Source organism: Nothobranchius furzeri, chromosome 6 (genome assembly GCF_043380555.1).
Source record: "Nothobranchius furzeri strain GRZ-AD chromosome 6, NfurGRZ-RIMD1, whole genome shotgun sequence".
In the NCBI taxonomy this organism is placed as follows: Eukaryota; Metazoa; Chordata; class Actinopteri; order Cyprinodontiformes; family Nothobranchiidae; genus Nothobranchius; species Nothobranchius furzeri.
Window position 1 is genome coordinate 57,236,353 of NC_091746.1, and position 26,623 is coordinate 57,262,975.

At 40.9% G+C, this 26,623-nt stretch overlaps 2 protein-coding genes across 5 annotated transcripts; one reads left to right on the forward strand and one right to left on the reverse strand.

Moving 5' to 3' along the window:
* Positions 1–5,272: 5,272 nt before the first annotated feature.
* Positions 5,273–15,530, reverse strand: fam78ab (family with sequence similarity 78 member Ab). 4 transcript variants are annotated; one of them, XM_070552346.1, is made up of 3 exons: positions 15,395–15,530; positions 12,822–13,125; positions 5,273–6,058 (listed from the first exon to the last, which is right to left on the reverse strand). In XM_070552346.1, the coding sequence occupies exons 2-3, from the start codon at positions 13,082–13,084 to the stop codon at positions 5,497–5,499; spliced, it is 825 nt and encodes a 274-aa protein (XP_070408447.1). In that variant the 5' UTR covers positions 13,085–13,125; positions 15,395–15,530; the 3' UTR covers positions 5,273–5,496. The 4 variants fall into 4 exon arrangements, with proteins under 4 accessions (XP_070408447.1, XP_054600383.1, XP_015798305.1 ...); XM_054744408.2 differs by lacking the exon at positions 15,395–15,530 and adding an exon at positions 13,856–13,990; XM_015942819.3 differs by lacking the exon at positions 15,395–15,530 and adding an exon at positions 13,802–13,981.
* On the forward strand, positions 15,054–26,465 carry LOC107374669 (inactive phospholipid phosphatase 7). Its single transcript, XM_054744410.2, has 2 exons — positions 15,054–15,690; positions 25,232–26,465. The coding sequence occupies exons 1-2, from the start codon at positions 15,192–15,194 to the stop codon at positions 25,618–25,620; spliced, it is 888 nt and encodes a 295-aa protein (XP_054600385.2). The 5' UTR covers positions 15,054–15,191; the 3' UTR covers positions 25,621–26,465.
* The last annotated feature ends 158 nt before the right edge of the window (positions 26,466–26,623 follow it).

Below are 26,623 nucleotides of genomic sequence, written 5' to 3' on the forward strand. Positions count from 1 at the left end.
TTTTCTTGGAGGCAGGTGATGAGGGAGGAGGGAGGAAGTGTGGGGTTTGGCTCACTAGACAGATGTAGATCATTTTAAAAAATCAGATGTTAGATTCAGCGACCAAAGAGGAACAACCAGAAATGTCGTATTTATTAATTTTAGAAAAAAATATTATTCTTTTGAACTGGGTCGTATGACGTAGCTGATGAAGAGAATATTTTTATATATTTTCACACCAACGCTCAAAAGAAACACACTCGACATCACTTGAACACTTTATTCCTTAGTGAAAAAAAGTTTTTTTTAAATATATTTAGGGCTTGTTTACCCCTATATTGTGCATTTTCACAGTTTCAAACACTTGCCGCAACCAACCCATTTTCAAGTACTGGTATAATAAAAAAAGTATCTAAGCTGAACAAAACAAAAACACACATTCCTGTCAAACTATTTCAACGCAGATGATGAAACTTAGTACTTATGTCATTTCTTATGCTACATTTGGGGTCTTACATTTTAAAATAAACAATCCAAAATCCTGACAGAGAAGGAAAAACGAGATGCACAAACATATGGGACCATGACATTTTTTTCTCAACATAGAAATACAAGTAAAAGATGGGAAACAAGGCCAGGTTGATCCCGAGCCGTTCCTTGTGTCTCAGTGAGGATCATTAAGAAGATAAAACATGAAGATTGTAAAGCAAAAGGTAGCAGCCCTCTGAAGAATTGTAAGGATTTGGGTTTGGGAGAGGAGACGTCCGTTTACTTGGCACAAACCTGCAAATCATGTTTTTACAAGCATTTTAAAACATTGAATCCAAACCAGCTGAAAACAGGAGACACATCGTGACCTTTTTTCTTACGTAGTAATAGCTCTATGGTCAATTCCAAACATGTTTGTGAAGTTCTTTGCACTAAATCCCTCTCACATACAGCAATTTCAGCAGTTTTATTCTTGACATTTTCAGTACCTTCCAGAATGAGCTGTTTCAGGGCTCTGTCACTTTAGGGAAACAAGCTGAAGCTGCCCACCCATCCCCCACTCAGACTGCTATAGGCTGAGAAGATTCAATATCTGGGAGGAGCTTAGTGCCTCGGATCCTGTAGCAGCAGCTCTTTCTTGCATGTGAGAGGTGGTTCTATGCTACTTTGCTGTTTGTGACATCACAAACATGTTTTAGGCACATACTTCCTAAAATCAAACACTGACTGAAAACTGATAAATAGTTATTTTTATTTATTATTATTATTATTATTACTAGGTTTGCATTTGGAGTGTTTATAGAGACAGAAGAGACCCACATGGCAGCACAAAAGGATGCAAAAGGTAAGTTTTGCGTAATATGTCCCCTTGAAATTATTTATTTTTCCAGTTTTAAGAACCACCAGAGTCTCTCTCTCTCTCTGCATACTTTTGGCTTTGTCCAGTATGGGCATGTTTTGCCATCTGTGCGGCAAAACTTAAAAACAAAAAAAGAAAATAAAAGGTTTGTTTTTTCTGTGGCTTTCAGGAAGCATCTCTGACGTCACAGAGTGAGACGCACATGAATGTTACCTCATACCATGTATTTACGCTTACATCATAAAACAAAAGATGCACGTGAGTTCCTGGTTTTTACTCAGCAGGTGTGTTTGTGCATATGGCTTTGGTAGTTAGTGCATGTGTTCAGCTGGTCCACGTGCAGGCCTGATAAATGAGTCCACATTGCCAATGTGACACCGCTGTGACAATCAGATACCACGCCGGGCCCGCTCCTTTCCCCTCAGGGGGGTTTATGTGTGTGTTAGTGAGGGGCGAACTCCATCCTGGTTTTATGACAAGGACATAACCTTCCCTACACTGTGTCTGCTTGCGTACGTGCGTGTGTGTGTGTGTGTGTGTGTGTGTGTGTGTGTGTGTGTGTGTGTGTGTGTGTGTGTGTGTGTGTGTGTGTGTGTGTGTGTGTGTGTGTGTGTGTGTGTGTAGAGTCAGACAGCAGCACACATCCTGCCAAAATGTCTTCACTGGAATTTAAATGTACAAAAGTGAGAGTTTTGCGATTTAATTCCATCATGTCCCGCTTGAGTATTGTCAGTATCAGCTGGCAGGGTATTATAGGACAGCCTCACGACAGTGCTGGGTCAAAGGTCACAGAGTTCCCAACAAGTGCAGCAACGTTATGCAGCCTTTCACAAAGAAACTTGCAAAATGAAATAACTCCTGGCCAGCATCCAAGTTGCTCCTAGGACATGTTGGCATTAGTTATAGTTGTTGGTGTCTGAGCTGATTGTATTTGTCTTCACCTTCCTCACACACACACACACACACACACACACACACACACACGCACACGCACACACACACGCACACGCGCACACACACACACACACACACACGCACACACACGCACGCACACGCACACACACACACACACACACACACACACGCACACGCACACGCACACGCGCACGCGCACGCACACGCACACACGCACACACACACACACACACACACACACACACACACACACGCACACGCACGCACACGCACACACACACACACACACACACACACACACACACACACACACACACACGCACACGCACACGCACACGCACACGCACACACACACGCACACACACACAGGCCCACTGCATCTTTAAACCCCTGCCTTCTAGCCCGGTTCAGCATGGCTCAGTCCATGTAGGGCATCAAAAGAGTGTGTCAGCATATGTCTAATTATGACATCGGTCCCCAGTAGCCTCTTTGTTCCTGTCACCCTTTTACCACGACGCCCTGTGACTCAGCCCTGGGACAGAGGCAGTTTCGAGTATAGCTCCAGTACCAGCCCTGATGTCCGTTTTACATTAAGGATGGATCTGATCTGTCAGTTATGGTTCAAATAATGTCACTCCACTGTTAGTGCACCACTCCACAGAGCCTTTGAAGACCTTTATCTGTGCTAGTGCCCATTTAGAGTTCAGGGGATCGATTGCAGTGAAATTTTAAATAAGCATTCGGAGGCGAATGAGATAAAACACCTTAACTAACGAGCTTCAAAAGCACTGGTAGATGAATTTTTTATGGTTTTAGATCATGTTGGGGCTTTGCTCAAGTCTAAACTAACCACTGGCTGTAGTTACGTGTTTTTACCACTGATCTGTGATAAGTCTCAATCTATTTACACAACTTTCAGCAGGACAGAGAGTAAACATTGCTCCAAAAGCACTGAGTTTTTAAACCTCTCATTCATTCATTTGTTCAATACAGCAGTGGTCTCTAGTGTAAAGGAAGGCCTTATGAGTCTTGCTCTGTGGTAAAAAAAAAAAAAAAAAAAAAAAAGCTTTGGTGCTTCTGTTTCAGGAACTAGAAGTTAGCCGGGTGTTGGGGCAGCAGGAATTAAAGTCTTGCTCATTAATATTCATGCTATTCTGACATCTCGCCTCTGATTGGCTAACAGCAAAATGAATCTACCGCTCCCTCTGTTTGCTTTGCAACGCTGATATTTTATCTCCAAAAATAAAACAAGCGAGTTGTTAATGCTAACAGTTAGCTTCTACTAGCTAAGACACAATCTTCTCTCTCCTGGATGCTAAACCAACAACAACCTTTCCCGTCGGAAGCCAAGATGGTTGAGTCCATAAATGATCATTTACAGTGTGGCATAGATCTGAGTGGCTTTTCTAATCCAAGTGTTTCCTCGTCTATTTTCTATTGCCGGCTAACGCAGCCAATAAGGGTAGAAGACTATTTTCATGCTCAGCCTGTATGTGACTGATCGTATTTAAGCAATAACAAGTAAAAACCTGGTTTCTCTATGAACTTGCTCTTTAAAAATGTCCTTTCAAGTTGCTGATTCTGCTGGATTAACAAAACGGTGGTCTCTGGATACGCTCAACTTACAGCCAAGTGAAGATCGCTCTTGGCAGCATTTTTGTGGAATAATAAGGAGAACTGATCTTTTTTTTTTAAATAATTGATTTTAAGTGGCATACAAAACAAATAGGAAGCAATGCAACAAAATCACAACCAGGCTAGGGCTGATGTGCCCCTGGATTGATCTTTATGGAGATGTTTAAACAGTGGAGAAGCCAGAGCTGAATGGTCTCAGTGAACTGAATCAGACCAGACTTGCATGCAAATATTGTCTTTGTTGAAAGCCACGCGTGCGCACAGACGGGGAAAGATAAACCACCGAGATGTTTCTAGCATCTTAAAGTAAAAATCTGTGTACAGGACCAACAATTTTCCTCCTCTCTCTCTCTCTGCTTTTAATTTTCTCTCTAAGATTTCCAGTTAGACATGCATCTTATTGTCAGGCGTTGATATTTAGCTGACCGGAGCTGTTTGCTCATGCATGTGTAGTCCCGCATCGCCTTCGCTGGCGGTGAAATAAAGGAAGACAAGCCCCACATTGCAGAGGGAGCAACGACTGGCAGTGAAGAAAAGAGAAGTGGGTCATCTTCATGCCGGTCGTGCAGTCGGCATTAAACTCGTGCTCTTCCTGTTATGCCTTTCAGCCTCCGATGAAAGAAAAGTGAGAAAGGGAAGGCAGGGGGAGGAAGGGAGGAGCGGGAGGGGGAATTCTGCTCAAGATAAAGATGTGAGGTGATAGATGGACACGATAAAAAAAATAGGGTTTGTTTTTGGTGTTGATGTTGGATGAAAAAATAGAAGACAGCAGGTTAAAAGAAGAGGCGGGCTCTGAGATGGAGTAATGGAAATTACGGATGATTTTTTCACAACGAGCTACGCGAAGCTTCTCATCCATTGCATAATGCACTTGAAATTCCAACGCTACTAGCTAGTTTGATTGTGTAACTGCTCCAACACTGGTTACTAGAAAGCAGACTTGTAAAAAAAGAAATAAACAATTAAAACAATTTGCTCTGCTGTGCAATCATTCCTGTCCTAAACCCGCACACGCCAGCACCAACAAGTCTGGAAGAAACGGAACGGATGACCAAAAACTGCATTGCACTTTGTTTAAGGCTAAAACACTTGCAGTGGAAAGCAATGTAAACTTAAGGCAGCATGGATCGAATGTCATTGCATGTTGGTAAAAAGTACTAAAACCTGCTACATCCGCGTAGCAGTCTGTTTTGTGAATAACTCGGAAACATACAAACAGAAGTAAATGCACTCTCTCCCAGCTCATAAATAAATAAAAAGATACCTCAGGTAATTGTACACACAGTCTGTGCAGCATCTGTGCAGACACGGTCATGCACGGTACATTGTTCAAAACTCTCCCACGCTCAAATGAAAACACTTTTCTGTTTCCGTTTCGCTTTTAGCACACCGAGGCCCGACCAACAACTGAAGGTAGAATGGTTGCAAGGGACTTCGCTTCAGTTCTAAGCCCTGTTTTTGAAGCAACAGCTGGCTCATTTAGATTCCTGTCAGTGTTTTTTTTTCCTAATGTGGAGTAAAATGTAGAGGTGGCAAAAAGGGTGAATAAATATCACATATGGTTTAAAGCGCTAAAAGCTGGTGGAAAGTGGGAAAAAACACAAATGAACAGATACTGATCAGGTATCAGAGGTCAGTCTGGTCTGTGGGACAGGTGAGTATTTGGGTGGGATGACCACCACAGGGTCACCTTTCTTTGGCCGCCACATAAGCACCTGGGCATCATTGGCGTTGGGCTTGACCATGGCGTTGGGAGGTATAAGCTCGTTCTTGCACAGTTTTTGAGGTTGATCCTGGGCCACGGGCTCTTTTAAGACAGCCCTTTGGCCCAGTGGCTTCTGTGAGTCCACTTCAATGTGAAGACGCATCCTCCAGCAGACCGTCTGCAGGACGACTGTCTCTGAGGTGGCCTGGTTAATGGCAACCAGCCAGGTAGTAAAACTCTGGTCACGGTGGATGCTGCTAAGCAGAGGCACGTTGCTGTCGCTGACTGGGACTCCCCAGGTCACGCTGGGGTAAAAATTGTCATTCATGCTAACAGTAAACTTGCTCTCCCTCTTGGTGGGCCCTACCACCGTGAAGGTCTCTGTGGTGTTGCCGTACCATGGGTAGTTAACGCCGTCTGAGTCGCTGATGGCCAGGATCTTTCCATCCCGCAGGTCAGGGAGCTCCCAGCTTGACCTGGAGGTCAGAAGAGTCATAAATGAAGATGTAAGAAGAAACTTCAAAAAGGTATGATACGTCACCTTTGGATTGTGTTGCCAGGTAGTTTGAAAGCTTCTCTACTGGAGCTTTTTCCATACTTAAAACTCTTATTTAAATGACACATTGGATCATCTTCACTAAATGGTTAACCTATTCCGCTTGACGATTGCATTTGTGAGGCAAGAAATAGCTCTTTGAAAGGGTGGATGTGTTGGTAAAGCGGCACAAGACACAGTTCGTATAATTTCCACCAAAATACCTTAAAAAAGTTTCATCTTGTTTTATTCTTTACGCCACATCAGAAGCATAAGAATAAAAAGCACAACGTAAGTATATTAATTGAAAGACTACAAGTTTTAGCTCTGTTGGCTGACTAAAAGTGTGCGTTCACGAACAAGAAGCTTTGCTTTTGGCCGTAAATACATATGTGATGAGAGAGGCTTAAAGTGCAATATTTGTGTCAGCCTCTAGAAGGTGCCGTCTGAAAAAAAACTTCTGATTGTAACTTTATACTAATTACAGCTAAGTGTATTTTGAGAACCAATATTTAAACACGAAGCTGCAAAGTCAATCAGCAACACCTGGAAAATCTATCTGAGGGTAGTTTTAGTTTTTTTAGTCAGACTCAGAACAATGCCCTGTTTGTCCACATCGAAGAAGCAGAACCCGAAGCGTAAACTGCAGCCAGCCACAAGGGGCATTCCAGGTTCTTTTGGTTTAAACTTGTTCATTGTGTCTCTCTTTCTAGTTCTTAACCCGCCCACTGTGTACATGGGTGACCCCGCCAGGAAAGTTGACCATTGAGCAGGATTGATGGTTTATCCCTTGAGGTCCACATGGCAGGGGTGAGGAGTGAGCACAACCTCACCCCTGCTTACCATTCAAATGATTATTTGGTCTCATTTTCGTAATGAAGGGTTATGAGCTATGACGTAAAAATTGACCATTCTACCTTTATATCACCGTTTACTATAGCCAGGTATTCTGGCATGTTTGGTCTCCTGGTTGATCTTTGCTAGCAACCATATAAACACTGATTCATATCAATGTTTTTACCAATAAGATATTCAGAGAACAGCTCAATGACCTTGTACCTCTGTTCTGTCCACCTATTGACTTTTCTGCCCACACCAAGAAAAAGATTACCCATCGTTCCTCGTATTGGAGGATCAGCAGAACAGAGGCGATGCACTGTGATCCCCATCTACACCACTTTACTGCCTGGCTGAGCCGAACTCACGCTCTAATTTATGAATTCACCCGGCAGCAGAGATTAGGATGTTAGGCATAAAGATGGCTGGCTCTTGTTACTATCCCTGAATATATCTGTGTTCTGTGTCTGCTTTTTGCCCATTTTGATTGTAAGAGATCATTTATTTCCTCTGCAGATGCTTCTGAAAGATACAACAGTGATTCCTTGATTTTATTCCAATATTACCAAATTAAATTTATTCCAATGTGTAAATCTCCAATTTGTTCTTCATTCTGTGAGATTAAGTCACGTTCGGTTAAAATGTTGATTCGGCTTCTCAGTGGGGAACTTTACAAACTTACTACAGAGCTTCCTGCAGAGACGAGCCTCACTTCCTGTTTCTGATCACCTGTGATGTCACAACCTAACGGTCTGCAAGGTGGTGAAGGCTCCTGACTCAAACCGCAGACATGCAAAAGAAATAGTTTCCTTTAAATTAAAAACTGCACCTGTCTAAATCCAACTTCAGATCATCTCATCTTTTCATTATGCATAAACATCCAGTTAAAGATGCTCTAATGAAGGCGTGCTTCAGTTTATCTGAGGAAACTAAACAAGGTTGGGCTGCATTTCCTGCTACCTGTACCTGCCAAACCCAAGCTCTGTGAACACAGATCAAAACTGAAGGCTTGCTCGAAACGTAACATCAAGTTCCAAAAGTCTGTGATGATTAAAATGCTGCAGCTTTGGTGCAAATTAAAGCAACTTGTGAGAATCTGTGAAACTAACTAGAAATGTCCTTACCAATGAAAATGAAGCAGGGTGGAAATGACTAATTTCCTGTTTCACAGACTTTTCCGCCAGATGAATTTGCTTGTTGTGTGTAAATGATTTGTAAAAAGGAACGAAGCTCTGGTGATAAGACGAACAAGACGTGCTTTTCTGTCACGCGATGAAGCATCAAGATTCCAACTACTTTGAAGGAAGAGGAGCAAAGAAACAGGATGCAGACCTGCTGGATGAATCACCTGCAGCACGGCTGAGCCTCCTCACCTGTGTGTGTTTGTGACAGAAACCGAAGATGGTTTGTGCATTTCAAACATGAATTTCCTCTATTTATTTCACTTCTGTAAGCGTGCATGATCAGAAATGCTCACTATTCTGTCTAAGCCTACAAACCTGTTCCCTCAGCATTGCCTGAGGGCAGAAATAAAGTAGTGAATGTGCGCAGAATTCATGCATGTTACTGTCCTCACTGTTCCACCCAATTAGAGCGCGATGAAGAATAAAAAAATACTTAATATAAATTCTTGGCATTCTAACTGGAAAAATCTCCAACTGTTTTTTTAAGGAAGACTTTCCCTTAATATGTTTTTTTAAAGTCCTGCTGTTTTATTGTTTTTATTTTTTTACATTTTCTGGGGAAAAATGCTTAAAGGTTTAAATAGACTCTAGGAAATTAAAAGTTGAATTTACTTAACCAAGTTATGTCGCCTGGTGGTTCCATTAAATCTATGTAAAGACAGTAAGGTCTGGAATGTCCTTGCTTTTAAACACGTTGGTGCAGGCAGCAAGCTGCGTCTTTGTCCAGCCCCCATAATACTGGTATGAAAATGAAGCCAACACGGAAGTGACAAGGATTGCTGTTCCATCCTCATCCGCTGGGGGCTGGTGTCAGAAGCGAGCAAATCCTCATTGACTCCCATGTTAAAAATACTAATTTCACAGCAGAAATAAACATGTTTACAGCCTGGTACCAAAACATGTTGTAGGTTTAATAGATCTAGTTTACACTCATGACAACTCTGGGGGGGGGGGGGGGGGGGGGGGATTTTTTTGTCACTCTTCTGTTTAAGTGTATTAAAAGCCTAAAATTCTGTATAATTAACGAGCATCAGACCCACGTGACCACAGAGCTAGCTCCTGGGAAAGGTCTCAGCCTGAGCCTCGGCCTCGCCTGAAAACTGTTCCGCGATTTTCAGTCTCTCAACTTAGACCATTAGTTGTAGCGTTTGTGCGTTCTTTTTGGATATTATTTGTGCAATTGTTGGACAAAATGACTTGCTGTGGCATTAATTGCACTAATAGAGCGTCCAAGGAGTCTCCACTTCATTTTTTTCGGTAAGTAAAATTATATTTATGTATTTTAGGTCGCTGCCGAGCTGAGCTTAGATTTTAACATGTACTGTTTAACCATGAATTTCAAATGTAAAAGGGTAAAACCCAATGCATTTAACATAATGCTGCATTTTTGAAAATGGGTTGAAATATAACATGTTGGTGGAACTCCAGCTGGGTTCCGACTATCTGTATGGTCCTCTCCCCTTAGCTGCAGCATCTCTGATCGCAGCGGCTCCGGCCTGCTGCACGGCTGCGCGGCTTGTAGAGCTCTCGGGAGACCTCTGTGTTCCACCAGTTTTACCCAGCGGTCAGCTCGGCGTATCTCTGACTCAGAAGCTCTGGTGTTGTGCACAGTTAACTCCGGTTGTAGCTAGGTTGCTACCTCCGTTAGCTTAGCTCCCACCTCCGCGTTAGCTTTGGGTTAGCTTGTAGCTACATCGCTTCAGTTCGACGGTTGTCGTCATTTGATCCAGCCTCACAGCCCCACCCTCAGCTCCACCTCTTTTCCCTTTTTTGGAATTGTTTAGGTTTGATGGAACCTGTGACAAGGTCAAAATGGCGGTGGTGGCCACCTCCCATTTTGGCTCACAAACTTATAATTGGAGTCTATGGAAACACATTGTCCAGTATATGTGTCGATGGTCTTTGTTCACACGCTTGCTTCTGCACAGCACTGCACTGCATGTAGTAATGGAGGTTTTCGCTAGGGGGTGCAGTACTCGGAACAGATAGAGAGCCAGGTTTGTGGGGTACAGCCAAAACAAACATGGCGTCAATAGAAGACATCTCAGTAACTGGTTAATTTTGAGATCACAGCAGAAAAAATGACAGCAGCGGTATTGTAGATATTGTGAAAGACCTCTAAACCAGATACATTGGCGAGTGTGTCTGGCTTGCTTTGTCAACTCCCCCTACTGGTTAGTTGTATATTGCAGTATACAGTAGTAGGGCAGTAGTAGCTCAGGTGGGAGAGCGGGTTGCCTGATCGGAGGGTCATGGGTTCGATTCCAGCTCCCACCAGGGGTATCCTGCTGTTGTGTCCTTGGGCAAGACACTTCACCCAACTTGCCTGTGTTAGTGGTGGTCAGAGGGGCCGACGGCGCCAAATGGCAGCCTCGCCTCTGTCAGACCTCCCCAGGGCGGCTGTGGCTACAAGTAGCTTACCATCACTAGCAGTGTGTGAATGTGAGAGTGTGTGAAAGCGTCTTTGGGTGTCTAGAAAAGCGCTATATAAGTTCGATGCATTATTATTATTATTATTATTCAAACATGTTGTATTAATTTTGGGGGACGGACACAAACAACCCTTCAAAAAAAAGCAAGTTACGCGAGGCAGCCTTTTTAAGCATGTGCCGTTAAAAAGTATATTCCAGCCTTAATATGAGATGTTACGTTAAAAGTAAATGTATATTTGTCTCAGTTTTCCTGTTTCTCTTTATTATTATTATTCTTTCAAGATTATTTCTAATGTTTTTTGCCATAAATATACAATTGTTTAACAGTTTACATAAGCAAGGTATAAGCACTCAGTTCGTTCAGGAAAGGCCAGCTAAGACTTCTGATGTCGATTATTTTAAAGCTGGGGTCCACAGAGTCCAAACTGTTTTTTTTCTTTCAGCTTTTAAAATTATTTTTATTTATTTAACCAGGTGAGTCGACTGAGAACTCATTCTCATTTACAATGGCGCTCAGGCCAAGAGGCAGCAGCAATGGCTCTTGCATCTCCACATCATCCCAAACTTGTTGCAATCAGCATTCAAACCGCATTTCTGCATGAAATGCTATTTATCTAGTACTCTTTAAGTTTAGCGGAATCTGTTGACATAACTTGGTTGAGTAAATTCAGCATTTCATTTTTTACAGTGTATATTCTTTTATTCAAGAGCAGCAAAAAGTTTAGACTCATATTATTAAAGGTCCAAACTTTCAACTGCAAACGCATATTTACCTTAATGTGACCCTCATCTTTAGCAAACTGTGTTCAAATTTTTATTTATTACGTCAACCTTTAATAAAAAATGTCAAGAATTGATGTTGTGGGTGTTTTTCTAAATGCGTCCAGCACAAAAACCGAAACAAACAAAAAACAAAACATTTGACAAAAAAGCTGATAATCACCAAACATGATGTAATTGCTGTGCAGTCACATTTCTGCTGCTTTTTTTTAAAAGCTGGTGCAGTTTCCTCATACCCCCCCCCCCCCACCCCCCCACCCCCCTTCCATACACATTTTAAAAGAAGAGGCCTCATTTCTGATAAAGTGAAGCATAAATGTACAGGACTGTGCAGGGGTGGGGGTGTCTGGGAGAGGACAGAGTCTCTAATCTTAGCTGTGCAGCTCTCAAACATGCTCTCCAGCAGCGTCTACAGATAAAGCGTGTTTTGGACCAGCTTGAGGCTGCCTGCACAGTAAATAAAAGGAGAAGCACATTTTTACCCAGACGAAACAGAAGACAGGATGCAAAAGCACAGATTTAGACTCCGAAGCTGAAATTTAGAGCTAGATTTGATTCAAGTGTTCTGCAAGGATTAAAACAAACTTTCTGGTAGAAGTTTTTGGTTGCATCATTTAGATGGTTTTTTAAAAGGCCTTGAAAATAAGAGAGAGTCCTGAAGCTTGAGTTGAGTTTTTATAGCTTGTTGTTGTGTTTTTTACCCCCCAAAATCATTAAATAACTGACATTTAAGGAACAATACTTTTACTTCCTTTGGAGTTTTGAGGTTAACATAAGGGTTCCTTTATTACCATTACTACTACACATTAATAAACTATTAAATAAAGTATTAAAAACTGCTTAACTTTATGTAAAGCATTACTTAGCAGACACCCCCTGTCCCTTTGTCCTATAACCTTAAGGACACTAGCTATAATTATAAAGGGACTATTTGTTTATTTATGCTTAATAATGTACTGAGTAACAGTAATAAAGGGACCCTTATTGTAAAGCGTTACCGTTTTCTGATATAAAAAATAATATTTGAGATAAATGTGCCCAAATTTAGACTGATCGTGTTTTAACTCTTCAGAACTGAATGTTCTCATTAGGTTTAAAGTTTATGACTTTTTTTAGACTTTCTGTGATTTTCACAGAAAAATATGGAGTGTTAATTTTACTCAAGCTGAGTACATTTTACTCGAATAGAGTATAAAGTACTCTGAAAACGAGTACATTTTGTCTCATTGACTCAAATGTACTCTCTCATTTTTCCTACTTTGTTATTACAAAGAAAAAGCATTTTAATGGACATCAAACAATCAAGCTTTGTTTAATTTGCCTTTTTTTCTTCAGATAAATTAAAAATCACATATAGTTTTAAGTGGTTGAGCCAGGATCATCTTGCATTGTTTGGCACGCCTCTGTGTGAAGACCAGTGGTTCGAATAATTTATTTTATCACAAACATGTAAAATCAGTGAAATACTCACATCCCTCTGTCCCCGTATGTGTTGTAGAACTCCATGTGGTTGCACGCTTGGATCCAGCCGATGGTCCAGGTCTCTTTGGTCGCAATAGGCGGCACCTCGACGCGCGCATTAGCACGGAAGTGCGGCGTCCGGTAGCGCAGGACCACGCTGGACGTCTCGTCGATGATGGTGGGGCTGGAGTCGATGGACGAGCTCAGATCCAGGACGGTGATACTGTCTCGGAAACTCTTGGGCTTACACCTGATGCTCTGGATGCAGCCCATCGCATGCAACTGCAACACAATCCACAACACCGTCCAGTGGTCTGGAGGAGGAAAAGAAAGACGCATGGAAACACCAAAGAAGGATCATCACATTTGGACCCACACGATCTCTTCAAAGTTTTACAAAATCAAAACGCAATCCCACAGCAGGGCGTCTCTGTGAGGAAGAACAAAAAAGCCATGCGTCTTTGATCCATGAAGAAGAAATCTCTAAAAGGTCCCCATATCTGCAGAGCGCATTCTTTTCCGGTGCGTAAAAGTGACTCCACCAGCCAAGCGTCACAACTTTCTTATGTGAAGGGGTGCGTTCATGCTGTCATTTTACAGAGATGTCACTTTGGCAACATGTGGCAACCTGCAGGAAAGATCCTCTTCAGAGAAATTTGGTGCTAAATAATTAACAAAAGTTGTCAATTACACGACGGTGTCAGATTTCCCTTTCTATGATCTTTGTGTCACTATAAACTAATCCCTGGACTGATGAGAGCCGCTCTGTGTCCAGATGGTGACATGAATCATGATTACAAATGCTGTAACGGTATTATAAGGACTGGTGGCTGCTCCGAGGTGGAGATCGGATTTCCTATGTCCGTTAATTCAATCAGCCTTTCCGTAGAATGAAAATGGCCATTCATATGAGTAGATGTGGATTGAGAAAATTACGTTCTATTTTTATATAAAATAGTTTGCAAAAAACATTTTTAAATAGGGGTCTACCTATAAAACATTAAACTGGAAAGTCTCCGGTGTCTTCAGAGAGGAGTAGGCTACCAGAGATATTCCGAGCCAGCAACGGGCTGCACAGCTCTTCGGTCCGAGAGGTAATTCCGTTATTCCCCCAGCCTGCAGCAGAAGTCAGCGTTCCATCTGGAGTTCAGGGACATCCAAACGACACCGCCGGGATCAACTTTTGCGCCCGTTCCTCCGAATCCATTCTAGGGCTAAATGTAAAAGGGAATAAAAAAAAGAAATGTCCGAAATAAAAAGAAAAAATAAAGAAAAAACGCGTCTGGTTCGGAGGAAACGCCAAGTGTCACATGGCTCGCGCGAGCTCAGGATGCAACTCAGCCGACATTTCTGCACGAGCTGTCAGTTCGTCGTCGTCCCATGGCAACGGCAGCAGGTTCACCCCGCTACGCGTCGATCAGCCGGGTGAGCAGCTTTATAAGCGTCTACATGACGACACTTCCGGTTTGACCCGCAGGCAAGCAGGGAAATGTAGTACCAAAAGGACCCTAAACTAAGCAAAACAGCACCAAGCTCTAAAGCTATAAATGTTTATGTTTGTGAAATTAATTAAATTTGGTAGCATTTTTTGAAACGTGTTGTAATTTTCAGACTTTAAATAATATAACAAATAATAATAATAATAATTGTTATTCATAATAATAATAATAATAATAATAATTATTATTATTATTATTATTATTATTATTATTGTTTTTGTTGTTGTTGTTGTTGTTGTTGTTTTAAAAATGATTATAATTGCTATTATTGGTCCTGTGCTTCCGGTTTAAGCACCTTGGACAACTCCCCTCCACAGCAGGGCGCACCACTGGAACCTGAATCGCGATTTTGCGTAAATTACGTCACAGTAAACGGGATGCTGCGCTGACTGTGCTCCCTTCTCCTCATCTTTTGTTGGTGGTGTTTGTCTCGCTGTTCTCCCTCTCACACCTGCGATAGAGACGTTTATAGGCACACTGAGGGCCAGGTGAGGCGTAACATTCGCCTCTTCCGTATTCTTTTGACATTTTTCGCTGAGCTTGTGTGTTCCTGGTGCTTTTTGTCCGCGGGACGCAGTGGATCACCTGTTAGCTGCGAGGCTGCGGCGTAATGAAACGCTGTTGTTATTTTTGTGTCCAGGCTGTGGATCGGGTTTCACGGGACCGGCTGGAAGCTGCTCTGCCATCTACTGCCTGTGAGGTATAAACAGCTTTCACATTCCGGAGGCTCTAAATATATCTATTAAGGCCAGGAGGGGGAGGACTGCTGGGGGTTATTCTGGGACATTTCTCCACCGTGATAAACTTGAATTGCCACTTGAATTACGCCGCGGAGCCTCATAATCAGTTTATTGTTGAAAAACTCGAGCCTGTGTCCAAACATGCCTTCCACGTTCACCGTGAGGTCTAGGACGCGGGAGAGGAACAGCATCCTGAGCAGACCTGAGTTCATGTCACTTAACCATCAGCCGCCCCGCGGCGCACCGAGCGGCTCCTCGGAGGGTCGTGGCGGAGGCGGCGGCGGCGGTCCAAGACGCCCGGGTCAAATCAAGCAGCAAACTAGCCAGAAGGGTGAGGAACCTACCGAGAGCGGGAGCAAGGACCGGAGAGAGTCTACCAAAATGCCCGAGGAGGACTGCATGCAGCTGAACCCTTCCTTCAAGGGGATTGCGATGAACTCCCTCCTCGCCATTGACATCTGCCTATCCAAGCGCATGGGGGTGTGCGCGTACACGTCCTCCTCCTGGGGAGGCTGCCGCTCCATGGTGGCCCTGTTGGCGCTCACGGGTCACGGCATCACGTGGATCATTGGTACAATCGTGTGTCTCACACGGAGTAACACCCTGGCTGGACAGGAGGTGCTGGTCAACCTGCTGCTTGGTAAATGCAAACACACACATAACCTCCCCAGTACAGGCACCAGCACCATGGCGCACACAGAGCGCATGTTCCACTGGGAACTAAATGAGATTGAGATTTGAGTTAGAGAATATGTCCGCAGCCTGATGCAGATTGATGGGATGCCAAGTGTAAATTGTAAAAGATTAACCTTTTATTTTTGTATTTAACTTATATTATTTCTATAGCGCATTTGATCACATTTAAAAACGAACAAGTGCAAACAGGGCAGTGTTTACTTTTTACAAATCAAAACCTAAATGGTAAATTGTGCTGGTCATAAAATCCGACTATCATGACAGAGTTGATTTATTTCAGTAATCCCAACTAAAAAGTGAAACTTGTATTTTACATTCATTCATTACATACAAACTGATATATGAGGATTAACTGGCAACTAATGAAAATCCTAAATCCAGTATTTCTAAATATTAGATGCAAAAAAAATGAATTTTTAGAAATGTTGGTCAACTGAAAATAAAATGTACAGCACTCTGTATGTAGTTGGGGCTCCTTTGGCCTGGATTACTGCAGTAATGTGGCCTGGCATCAGTCTGTGGCACTGCTCAGATGCTATGAGAGCCCATGTTGCTCTGATAGTGGCCTTCAGCTCTACTGAACTGTTGAGTCTGACATATTGCATCTTCCTCTTCACAATACCCCATAGATTTTCTATGGGGTTAAGGTCAGGTGAGTTTGCTGGCCAATCAAGAACAGGGATATAGTGGTCCTTAAACCAGGTACTGGTAGCTTTGACACTGTGTGCAGGTGCCAGGACCTGTTTGAAAATGGAATCAGCATGTCCATAAAGTTGGTCAGCAGCAGGAAGAATGAAGTGCTCTAAAACTTCCTGGTAGATGGCTGTGTTGACCTTGGACCTCAGAAAACACAATGGACCCAGCAGATGACATGGCATCCCAAACCACAGAGTAAACTTGCACTGGACCTCATGCAACGTGGATTCTGTGCCTCTCCTCTCCTCTTACAGACACTGAGACCTTGGTTTCTAAAGGAAATGCAGAATTTACTTTCAACAGAGAACATAACTTTGGACCACTCAACAGCAATGTAATCCTTTTTGTCTTTATCCACGAGAGACGCTTCTGATGCTGCCTCTTGATACAAGAGTGGCTTGACGCCCACGTCCTGCATACGTCTGTGCGTGGTGGTTCGTACTGACTCCAGCTGCAGTCCACTCTGAAGCTCTACTACGTTTTTAAATGGGTTTTGTTTCACAATCCTCTCCAGGGTGTGATTATCCCTATTGCTTGTACATTTTTTCTACCACACCTTGTCCTTCCCATCACCTCTCCATTAATATGAGCTTTGTGAACAGCCAGCCTCTTTAGCAATGTGTCTTGCCCTCTATAGGTGTCAATGGTCGTGTTTTGGACATCCGTCAACTCAGCAGTCTTCCCTGTGATTGTGTTGCCTACAGAACTAGACTGAGAGACAATTTAAAGGCTTTTCCAGGTGTTTTTACTTAATTACCTGATTAGAGTGTGGCACCAAGGGTCTTCACTGCTGAACCTTTCCACAATTTTCTAATATTCTGAGATACTGAATTTGGGATTTACATTAGTTGTCGGTTGTAATCAACAAAATTAAAAGAAATAAACATTTGAAATATATCATGTGTGCAATGACTTCATGCAATTAACAAGTTTCACTTTTGAATGGAATTACTGAAATAAATCGACTTTGTCTTAAAATTCTAATGTTATGACCAGCACCTGTATACAGGCGCGTTGCAAGCTTTTCAAAAGTGTGGGGGATGTTGTCTGTGCCTAAAATAAGTTCATGTTATTCATCTTGTTAGTTTAATTTCCATAATAGCGGTGCAGGTGCGAATTTTAGACGCGTCATGCATGTCTCCATTTTAAACATGTTTAAACTGTTCAGAATGCAAATCCAGGCTCTGTCTCGTTAGATTGGTGCGACTAAAGTTTGTACTGAATGAAACTTTACATGAAACCATGTTGAAAAGAAAATGATCCGATCAAATAATTTCCCCCACGAAGTACAGCTTAGTGCGCGTGGCTCTGGGGTTAATCAAGTTTAATTGTTTCTCTTTGCAACGATCTTCACAGGAAGGCAAAACTGTTAAATGGCAGGTTACAGATATTTCCATTAGACTGTTTATTTTGACGGATAAACTCAAGGATGTTGGTTGTTTTGAAAGAATTACCCCGACGCACACTGATGCGCACACAGATGACCTGACATTTTAATCGTTACGCACATCGCGGAGGTAACTAAATAAATCAAGAAATGATTCACATCAGAACATCAGAGCTTTATACTGGACACTGTGTTCAGCGCGGCTCGGGGCGCCCACGGTGGACAGTGAGCTGAAGATCTGCAGAGGGGTTCGCAGCGCAGCGCAGAACCACGGTGCATGTGGTAAGATTTCCTCCCACTGAAGCGGTCTGGAAACCCGGTCTCTCTGAGGGATGTGTCACTTGGAAAAATGTTCGCTGATTATTAAACTTTGGCTGAATAGCGCTTGTTCCCGTCTCTAATATGGAGATGCATGACACATCCAGTCTGAGGCAGAATAGCCTCTTCAGCTCAGAAAGCACCTGTAGAGACATTTGATCACGCACAAAGTTTATGTGGAGCAGAAGTGGTCGGGCCACGGCAGGTGAAATGTAGCCTACATGAAGTGAAACTGTTTAATTGTAACATTAATATGTTACTGGACACACTGGTCTGGTTGGTTAGACCAGTGTTTGAAGTGGAAAACACACACACACACACACACACACACACACACACACACACACACACACACACACACACACACACACACACACACACAGATCAATTAAAATAATGCTGATAGCATGGACTAGAAGACAGGTGATGGTTTACGTATTTAAATGATGATCAGGCTGTTGTAAAATGTAATCTCCATCCACATAAAGACAGAATTATCCTCTATTCTTTCTCTATTTGCTCTGCTCTTGTCTGGGCTGACGTAGCTGACGGTGCGCGCGGCGCACCTAGTGGCTGTGATGCACATTTTACGCATTTGGAGAGGTGGGCTGGGTGCTTTGCTTTTACTGGAAGATGGATTTTTTTTTCCAGAAATGTCGGAGATTTTGCCCCATGAATAACCTTAAAAACTACTGGTGTGCATGTGCCCTTATGAAAGAGTCCTACGTTGAGACGTAAATATTAGAAGTGCATGTAATGCATTCTGGTGCCTATAAATGAAAAATTTATGAAAATTAAATTGGGAGTTTTTACTTCATATTTTAGAAATAAAGTGATGGGGAAAAAAATTTATGACGTCTTTTTAAACGAAATTTTCTAGCGCGACCTGCCTTCTTCACTTAAGTCACCGCTTATTATGTCCGTCCAAAATTACCGTGGCCCACCCAAAAATGAAAACCTGGCGCCGCGCCAGTTATAAACCTCTGCAAATAGTTGTTCTTCCTGTTATCAAACTCAAAGTTTGTACAGCTATGTCAAGATGTCAAATTATGAATTCAGTCAAGCTCTTCCCTCCCTCCCTCTCCTGTTTCTCCTTGAAACCCGACATCGGCTGTCCACGCGGCGCTCCAGTGTAGCCAGTCTCATTAACTATAATGGATTCTATTTAAAATGACACTGCGGGCGTGACGTGGCATGTCTGTCTCTGGTGTGCCCTAGGCTTAAGAAATACACTATGACGGTAGCTGGTATATTATGATGTCACAATGTTGTTGTGAGCTTGTGTGTGTGTATTTGTTAGTGGCTCCGCCCTCTCGGTCTTCCAGGCAAAAGCATTTGTTGCTAGACTAGTGAACTAGACCAAATTCTTGCTTTGCAAAGAATGGTCTAGGCATGCTCCATTGGAACCTCAGCAGCTCCTACCAGGACTCTGGCTAGCCAATCACAGCTCTCTAGAGGGGTTTCAAACACATAAAGAGCTGTGATTGGTCCATAATGGTGGGCCAATCATAGTGTTCTATCTGCTTAGTGAACAAATCACAGAGCTTTATCCACTTTGTGGGCCAATCAGGGCACTCTATATGCCTGGTGGGTGGGATGATGCAACAGAGTGAAACAAGAGTATGTCACATTCATTGGCCAGTGGAATGCGGAGATCATTTGAAAGACAACGGTAGAACCCGCCCCACAACCGAGAGCCGTCAATGGAGCGTGGCCAGACTAAATAATACATTTATTTAGTCTGGCTTGCCAGGCTAATTTGTTGCATTTTTCAAACAGGAAGTGGGAGTGAAGTAAGATTCTGGGGGTGACTTGCTCTTTAAGTGACAGCTAAAATATGAACATACTGAACAGTTGGCAATAGAGTTCACATTTAATGCTTCCTGGAAGAATGCTTTGATTTCTTCTTCAGATAGATTAATCTTCCTTGACTGATCTGTCATGGTGGGTTTAATTCAGGCTGCTGTTGTGATTTGTGCAGAAACGTTCCACCAAGAGTCTAAATGTGTCTGAAAGCTCTTATTGTTAACAAATATATTTTCATTTTGACTACCTTTTTTCCAGAATTGCAAGTGCATTCTAGTTTCAAGGAATATGTTTGAAAAGTAATATAGTACTTGTTCTTTTTGCACCAATTAATCAACCAGTGCATGAAGGAGGCACTTACACTATCAGCACCCTTTGTAAAGCCAACTATTTAAGTTTTCAAGCTTTTCTGCACATTATATTTCCATATATTTTAATTGATTTTAACTCGTTTTTTAAAAACTATCTTGGTTATCTGCAAATGTCATGCATCTGTAAATAAATATTTGTTTGAATGCTTTGTCGAATGCGGTGTTATAGTTACATTCTGGTGAAATGTCCAACCTTAAAGTTGTTGTTAGAAAAGCGTTTTAAGCATGCAAACACATGCATTATAACCTTTGAGGTGACCTTTTTTTTATCATTCCTCTGAGTTGAATGAGATGATGTTTAGTCATGTCTGCAGAATTTTTGGATGCTGCAGTGGGCAGTCTTTGTAGATGATGACAGAAACAGATTGGGGTTGCGCTCACAAAGCTGTTGTCTTTGTGCTCAGTGGAGTGAATAGCTCAGTGTTCAGCATTATTTTTCAAGACCTTAGCTCTTTACACAAATCTCACTTTCCAAGAGCTTGCATGAAAGCAGCAATTAAGCATTCCACCGATCTTTGCAGTGCACACTTTTTATGACCGGTAGTATCTTATTCTGGGGGAAAATGCTTAATGGGTGCCATTTGTAATATAAATACAACAAACAAATAACAGATATATTTTAACACATTTAGTTTTAATGAGGACATACAAAGCAAGTCTCATCTGTTGCATCCTTCTGTGCTGCATGTGGGTCTCTACATCCTCTATACACACAACAATGGGCAAAAGAAACATCCTTATTTTCTATCATGGTTTCAGGAATTACGTGCCTAAAACGAGCTGTTTCAAAAAGTTCCTGCTTGTGACATCCCAAACGGCTACATTAGCATAAAGCAAACTGGGGCATTCACAATGACTGTACGTTTCAGATGCAACAGAAATTATTTGTTTTTTTTGTCAAAACTTTTAATGGGTTACCATCACTATGTGAAGATCATTTGAAGGAATGTTTAAAAATATACTACAGAAAAGTATCTCATGCTTTAGACATTTAGAGAGTAAATCTTGATACAAACAGGAAGACAAATAAAAGCAAAGATCAGATTGATGCCAGTAATGTCACGCTGTAGGTTGGAGGAGTAGGACCCAATGCGCAGATTCCCAGAATGACGCGAGGCAGGAGAGGATGTAAAATTAAATGATGATGATTGGGAGATGAGCTGCAGGTGCGTGGGGAGAGAGAAACCTGGTGAAATCAATTTACTAATCAGGGAGAGGAAACTAAGCTGAGGAGGGGGAAATGAAACATGACCTATGAATAATAACCAATCCTAAAGACCAGAAGAACAAGACAAATAACTAATGATCTAAGGAGAAAAGGAGAACTAATAAACCGGTGGGGAAGGACCAAGGAAGGAACCTGAACCAATGAATACTACAGGGAAAAACTAGCTAGATAATATAAATTTGAATTGAAATGAATTGAAATGAATTGAATTTATTCAGTCAAAACATAATAATAATATAATCAATAACACATTACATTTAGAGTGATTGAAAAGGCTCAGGCTGAAGCAGCATGCTTATATTTATGCCTGACCTTTTTAACAAATTAAACAAATTAATCTACCCCTTTAACACAAATGTGTACAATTTAAGCAAAATAGAAAAGAAGAAGAAGAGAAACATAAACCATTTAGTCAAAAAAGTTCACAATACTCTTACATTTACAACACAACTTATAAACTCTTGTAACCATCAAAAATTATCTTCAAAACCATCCTTTTAAACAACAAAAATGTACCACAAGTTCTTACATTTACACTGACATTATTCCATAATTTAACCCCCACCACAGATATACATTTCCTTTGAACTTCTTTTTTTGCCAAAGGAACAGTAAATGTATTAATATCTCTAAAATCATACTTAGTTTCTGCATAAGAAAAAAATGTTTGTATACTTTGCAGAAGTAACTTTAATTTAGCTTTATACATTATTTGCATTATTTTCTATCAAACTAAATCATTAAATTTTATAACATGTGATTTTAAAAACAATGGATGTGTATGTGCCAAATAATCTGCCTTATTAATAATACGTATTGCACATTTTTGTAAGAGAACTATTGCACTAACTAATGTTTGATTAGTCAGTCCCCAGACTTCCACACAGTATGAAATGTAAGGTAGTATGAGTGAACAATAAATGATATGTAATGCTGCATCATTCAACATATGTCTTAATTTGTACAGTATTGCTATTATTTTAGAAAGTTTTCCTTTAATGTAATAAACATGCTGTCTCCATTTCAGTTTGTGATCAATAACCACGCCCAAAAATTTAATTTCTGTCACCCTTTCAATTTCAACATTCCATATTTTTAAGTTAATTTCCCTGTCAAGTTCCTTTTGATTACCAAATATCATAAATTTTGTCTTTTTTAAACTGAGCCATAGCTTATTAATATCAAACCAAGTCTTAAGGATTCCCAATTCTTTTTCTATTAAGGGCAAAAGTTTCTGTAAATAATTACCTGAACAACATAAATTTGTATCATCTGCAAAATTTACAAATTTCAATAAATTAGTGACCTTACAAATATTAATGTAAAGTAAAAGAAAGTTTTGGTCCAAAAACAGATCCCTGGGGAACACCACAAGTAACCTTCCTAAATTTTGAAATTGTATTATTCATTTCTACATATTGCTTCCTATTGTCCAAATAACTCCTCAACCATGAGTAAGCCACTCCTCTTAATCCATACTTCTCCATTTTTTAAAAACAATATACTGTTATCAAAACCACCAAATGGTTCCGAGCGCGGCTGTGTCTGCAGCTCACCGCTCCCCAGGGGATGGGTCAAATGCGGAGAACAAATTTCGCACACATATCAGTGTGTGTGTGTGACAACTAATGGGACTTTAACTTTAACTTTAATAGTATCAAATGCTTTTTGGAAATCAATAAAAATCCCAACAAAATACTCATCATTTTCCCTGGCCTCTGTTACTTTTTCTACCATTTCCATAATTGCATATGTAGTTGTTCTTTTGGCTCTAAGCCCGTACTCGTGCTCACTAAGTAACCCATATTTTTCAATGAAAAGATCCAGCTGTTTTGCAAATAATTTCTCTAATATTTTTGAGAACAGACTAAGTAGGGACACTTGGCTATAATTATCAACACAATGTTTGTCTCCATTTTTAAAAATTGGTTTTATTTTAGCTATTGTCATGCTGTTTGGAAAAACACCTTTTTGAAAGGATAGATTACAAATAAAAGTCCAAACCTCCAAAAGAGGTTTTACAATAAAATCAATTATCTTTTTAATTATGAATGTATCAATAAAATTAATATCAGTGGATTTCTTATTTTTAAGTTTTCTAACAGTTTCTATTATATCACCGTCGTTGATCCCTCCCAAAAAGAATGAATCTTTATTATCCTTAATAAGGTGATCAAACATATTTATTTTTTTATCACAATTTGGAATTTGTTTGGCCAGACTTTTACCGACATCAGCAAAATAATTGTTAAATTCTTTAGCGACATCTTGTTTATTGTCCACTATATCACCACATTTATTTACAAAATGTCTAGGAAATTCTGTTTTATTAATTTTTTTTATTGATAAGATCATTTATAATATTCCACGTCGCTTGAATATTATTTTTAATTCCTTCTAATAATGTATTATAGTGCTCCTTTTCTTGTCTTCTTATGATAAGAGGTCAACATATTCTTATACTGTTTATATGTTTTTTCACTTTCACTAGTTTTTAATAGTAAATATTTCTTATATAGTACATTTTTCTTTCTGCATGCCTTTTGTAAACTCTTAGTCATCCATGGTTTTCTGTCACGATTTTTCTTCCCCTGACATTTTCTAATGGGACAATGTTTGTTATAGAGATCTAAAAATATAGACAAAAATGTATCATATGCCAAATTCACATCCTCCACATACACATCATCCCAAACACGATCTGCGAGGTCTACCTTTAAAGCCTCAATTCTTTCTAGGGTCCTTATTCTCATTAGTTTATGCGGTGACTCGTCCTTTGCCACTGAAACTATGCAAAATTCCAAATACAGGAAGATGATCCGTAATGTAATTTAGGAATATACCACTTGTAGCTGAACCATACACATTTGTAAAAATATTTTACAAACAGCAAAGTAATCTCTTCCCTAAAGAATAAGTGAACCTGGGAAACCTGGTGGAAGCTGGAGACAAGAAGGGACACAGGAAGCTTAGGTACACATGAGGGGGATCCTAGAGGGACACCTGGAGGGGTTGGAGACCTAAAGGAAGAACCTGGAGTGGGCTGGGGAACACAAGGAGGCACATGAGGAACACAAGGAGGCACATAAGGGAACCTAGAGGGTGGGCTGGAGAACACATGAGGGGGACGCAGGATGCAGACCATGACAAGTAAATGTAAGATAGATGCTGCATAAGGCCAACATTAAAGGACACATTTAGGAAATAACCACAAAACGCTCAAATAAAAGTTTGCATAAAGTTTGTAATAGACCAGATGCTGATGGCAAAGCATGGCGGTGGCAGTGCAATGGTGTTGCTTCAAATGTGATTTTTTTGAAGAATACATTCATAAATGACAATTACTAATATTTTTATGACAAAATAAATGATGGAAAGCAACTCACTAATGACTGGTTGCCCATCCTAATAAAACAGTTATCACCAAAATAACATTTCTCACTGCACAACTTGGAAATAAAGCAATTATTGACAAGTTTCAACCTTTTGACAATTAAGTGGTTATAGAATGGAGTTGTGCTCATAATAAAACAATGAGGTTACTTTTAAAAGAAACTAAATAACACATGTAAATGTGTCCTGATCACCAACAACAATGATGCATCCCCCTCCTCGGGGTTTCCACATTGTTTCGATGCTGTAACATTGCTTATTTATTCAATCTTTCTCTCTTTTGAAGCCCTCATCCTTGACGTCTTGACAGTAGCTGGAGTGCAGAGGCTGGTGAAGCGAAGAGGACCTTGGGAGATGACGCCAGGCTTCATGGACTGTGTTGCCATGGATGTTTACTCCTTCCCTGCTGCCCATGCCAGTCGAGCTGCCATGGTCTCCAAGTTCCTGCTGTCCCATCTGGTTCTGGCTGTGCCTCTTCGCATCCTGCTGGTACTGTGGGCCTTCCTGGTGGGCATGTCCCGGGTGCTCCTGGGTAAACACCACCTAACCGATATGGTGTGCGGTTTTGCGCTTGGCATGCTCCACTTCAGTCTGATGGAGACGGTGTGGCTCTCGTCGAACGTGTGTCAGACTCTTATTTCCATAAGTACGCTCAGCTGGAGCCCGTTTTTCTGAGTGTTTCCTGCAAGGCATTTCTGAGCTTAAGTCACTCCGCTGTGAAGTCTTTTGATAGGTCCTTTTTTCCCCTAAAGGCTGTGAACAAATAAACACAAAAACTAAGTGCAGTTGCTAACTTGCATGATTTCACAAGACCTGCAAGTCCCACACCAGACCCCACCTGTAACTTCAACATCTCAGCTGTCTCACTTTATTTCTGTTAAATAGACAAAAAAAAGAGGAGGAATTAGACGTGAAGGTTTTTTATGACTTTTAAAAATATCGCTAACAGAATCGTTTTCTATGCCTTTTGTCTGTTTTCCTGTTTCTCCTTTAATTTGTTTGCCTTTTTATTAAATTTTTTTGCAAAAGAAATCTAAAAAATTGGGGTGAACATTTTTGGAGGAATCTCATTGTTGTGATATTTGAATTTTTCTGATGGATGTCTGAACCTTTCTCTGTGTGTTTCAGCTCAATTACCTCACATTTTAGATGCAACTGAATTTCTGTTTGTGGGGGAAAAAATGACAGGTGCACTGAATCAAACGTTTTTCTTACTCTCCAGGGACAGAAAATAAGTTCACCTGTTTTACATGAGGAATTTCATTTGAAAGTTTGTAGGATTTTAGAGGTTTGTTTGTGATAAAGTGGTTGATGTGTGAAGTCTCCTTTTGCTAAATTATAACACTAATTTTTTTTTTTTTTTTTTAGATTTGGTTACATGTTGTGGCCGAGTTTGAAAAAAATCAATTTCCTGGTTTAGTGTCGTCGCTGTGTTAATCAGATAGCTTTGTTCTGTTCAAAAATCTGTTTAACTTATTTTTTTCTTCTGTTCAATAAAAGCAGTTGTACAGTTATGAAAACTAGCCTTGGTGTTTAAATGGTGTCTAATTTGTTTTAAGCTGCTTGCCTGAGATCAGGATGAAAAGGCAGCAGACCAAGGAAAGAAGCCCAGAGATCCGTCCTCAAACACTCCACCATCCTGGAAAATCCTGAGGCCATAAAAAATGTATAATCCCTC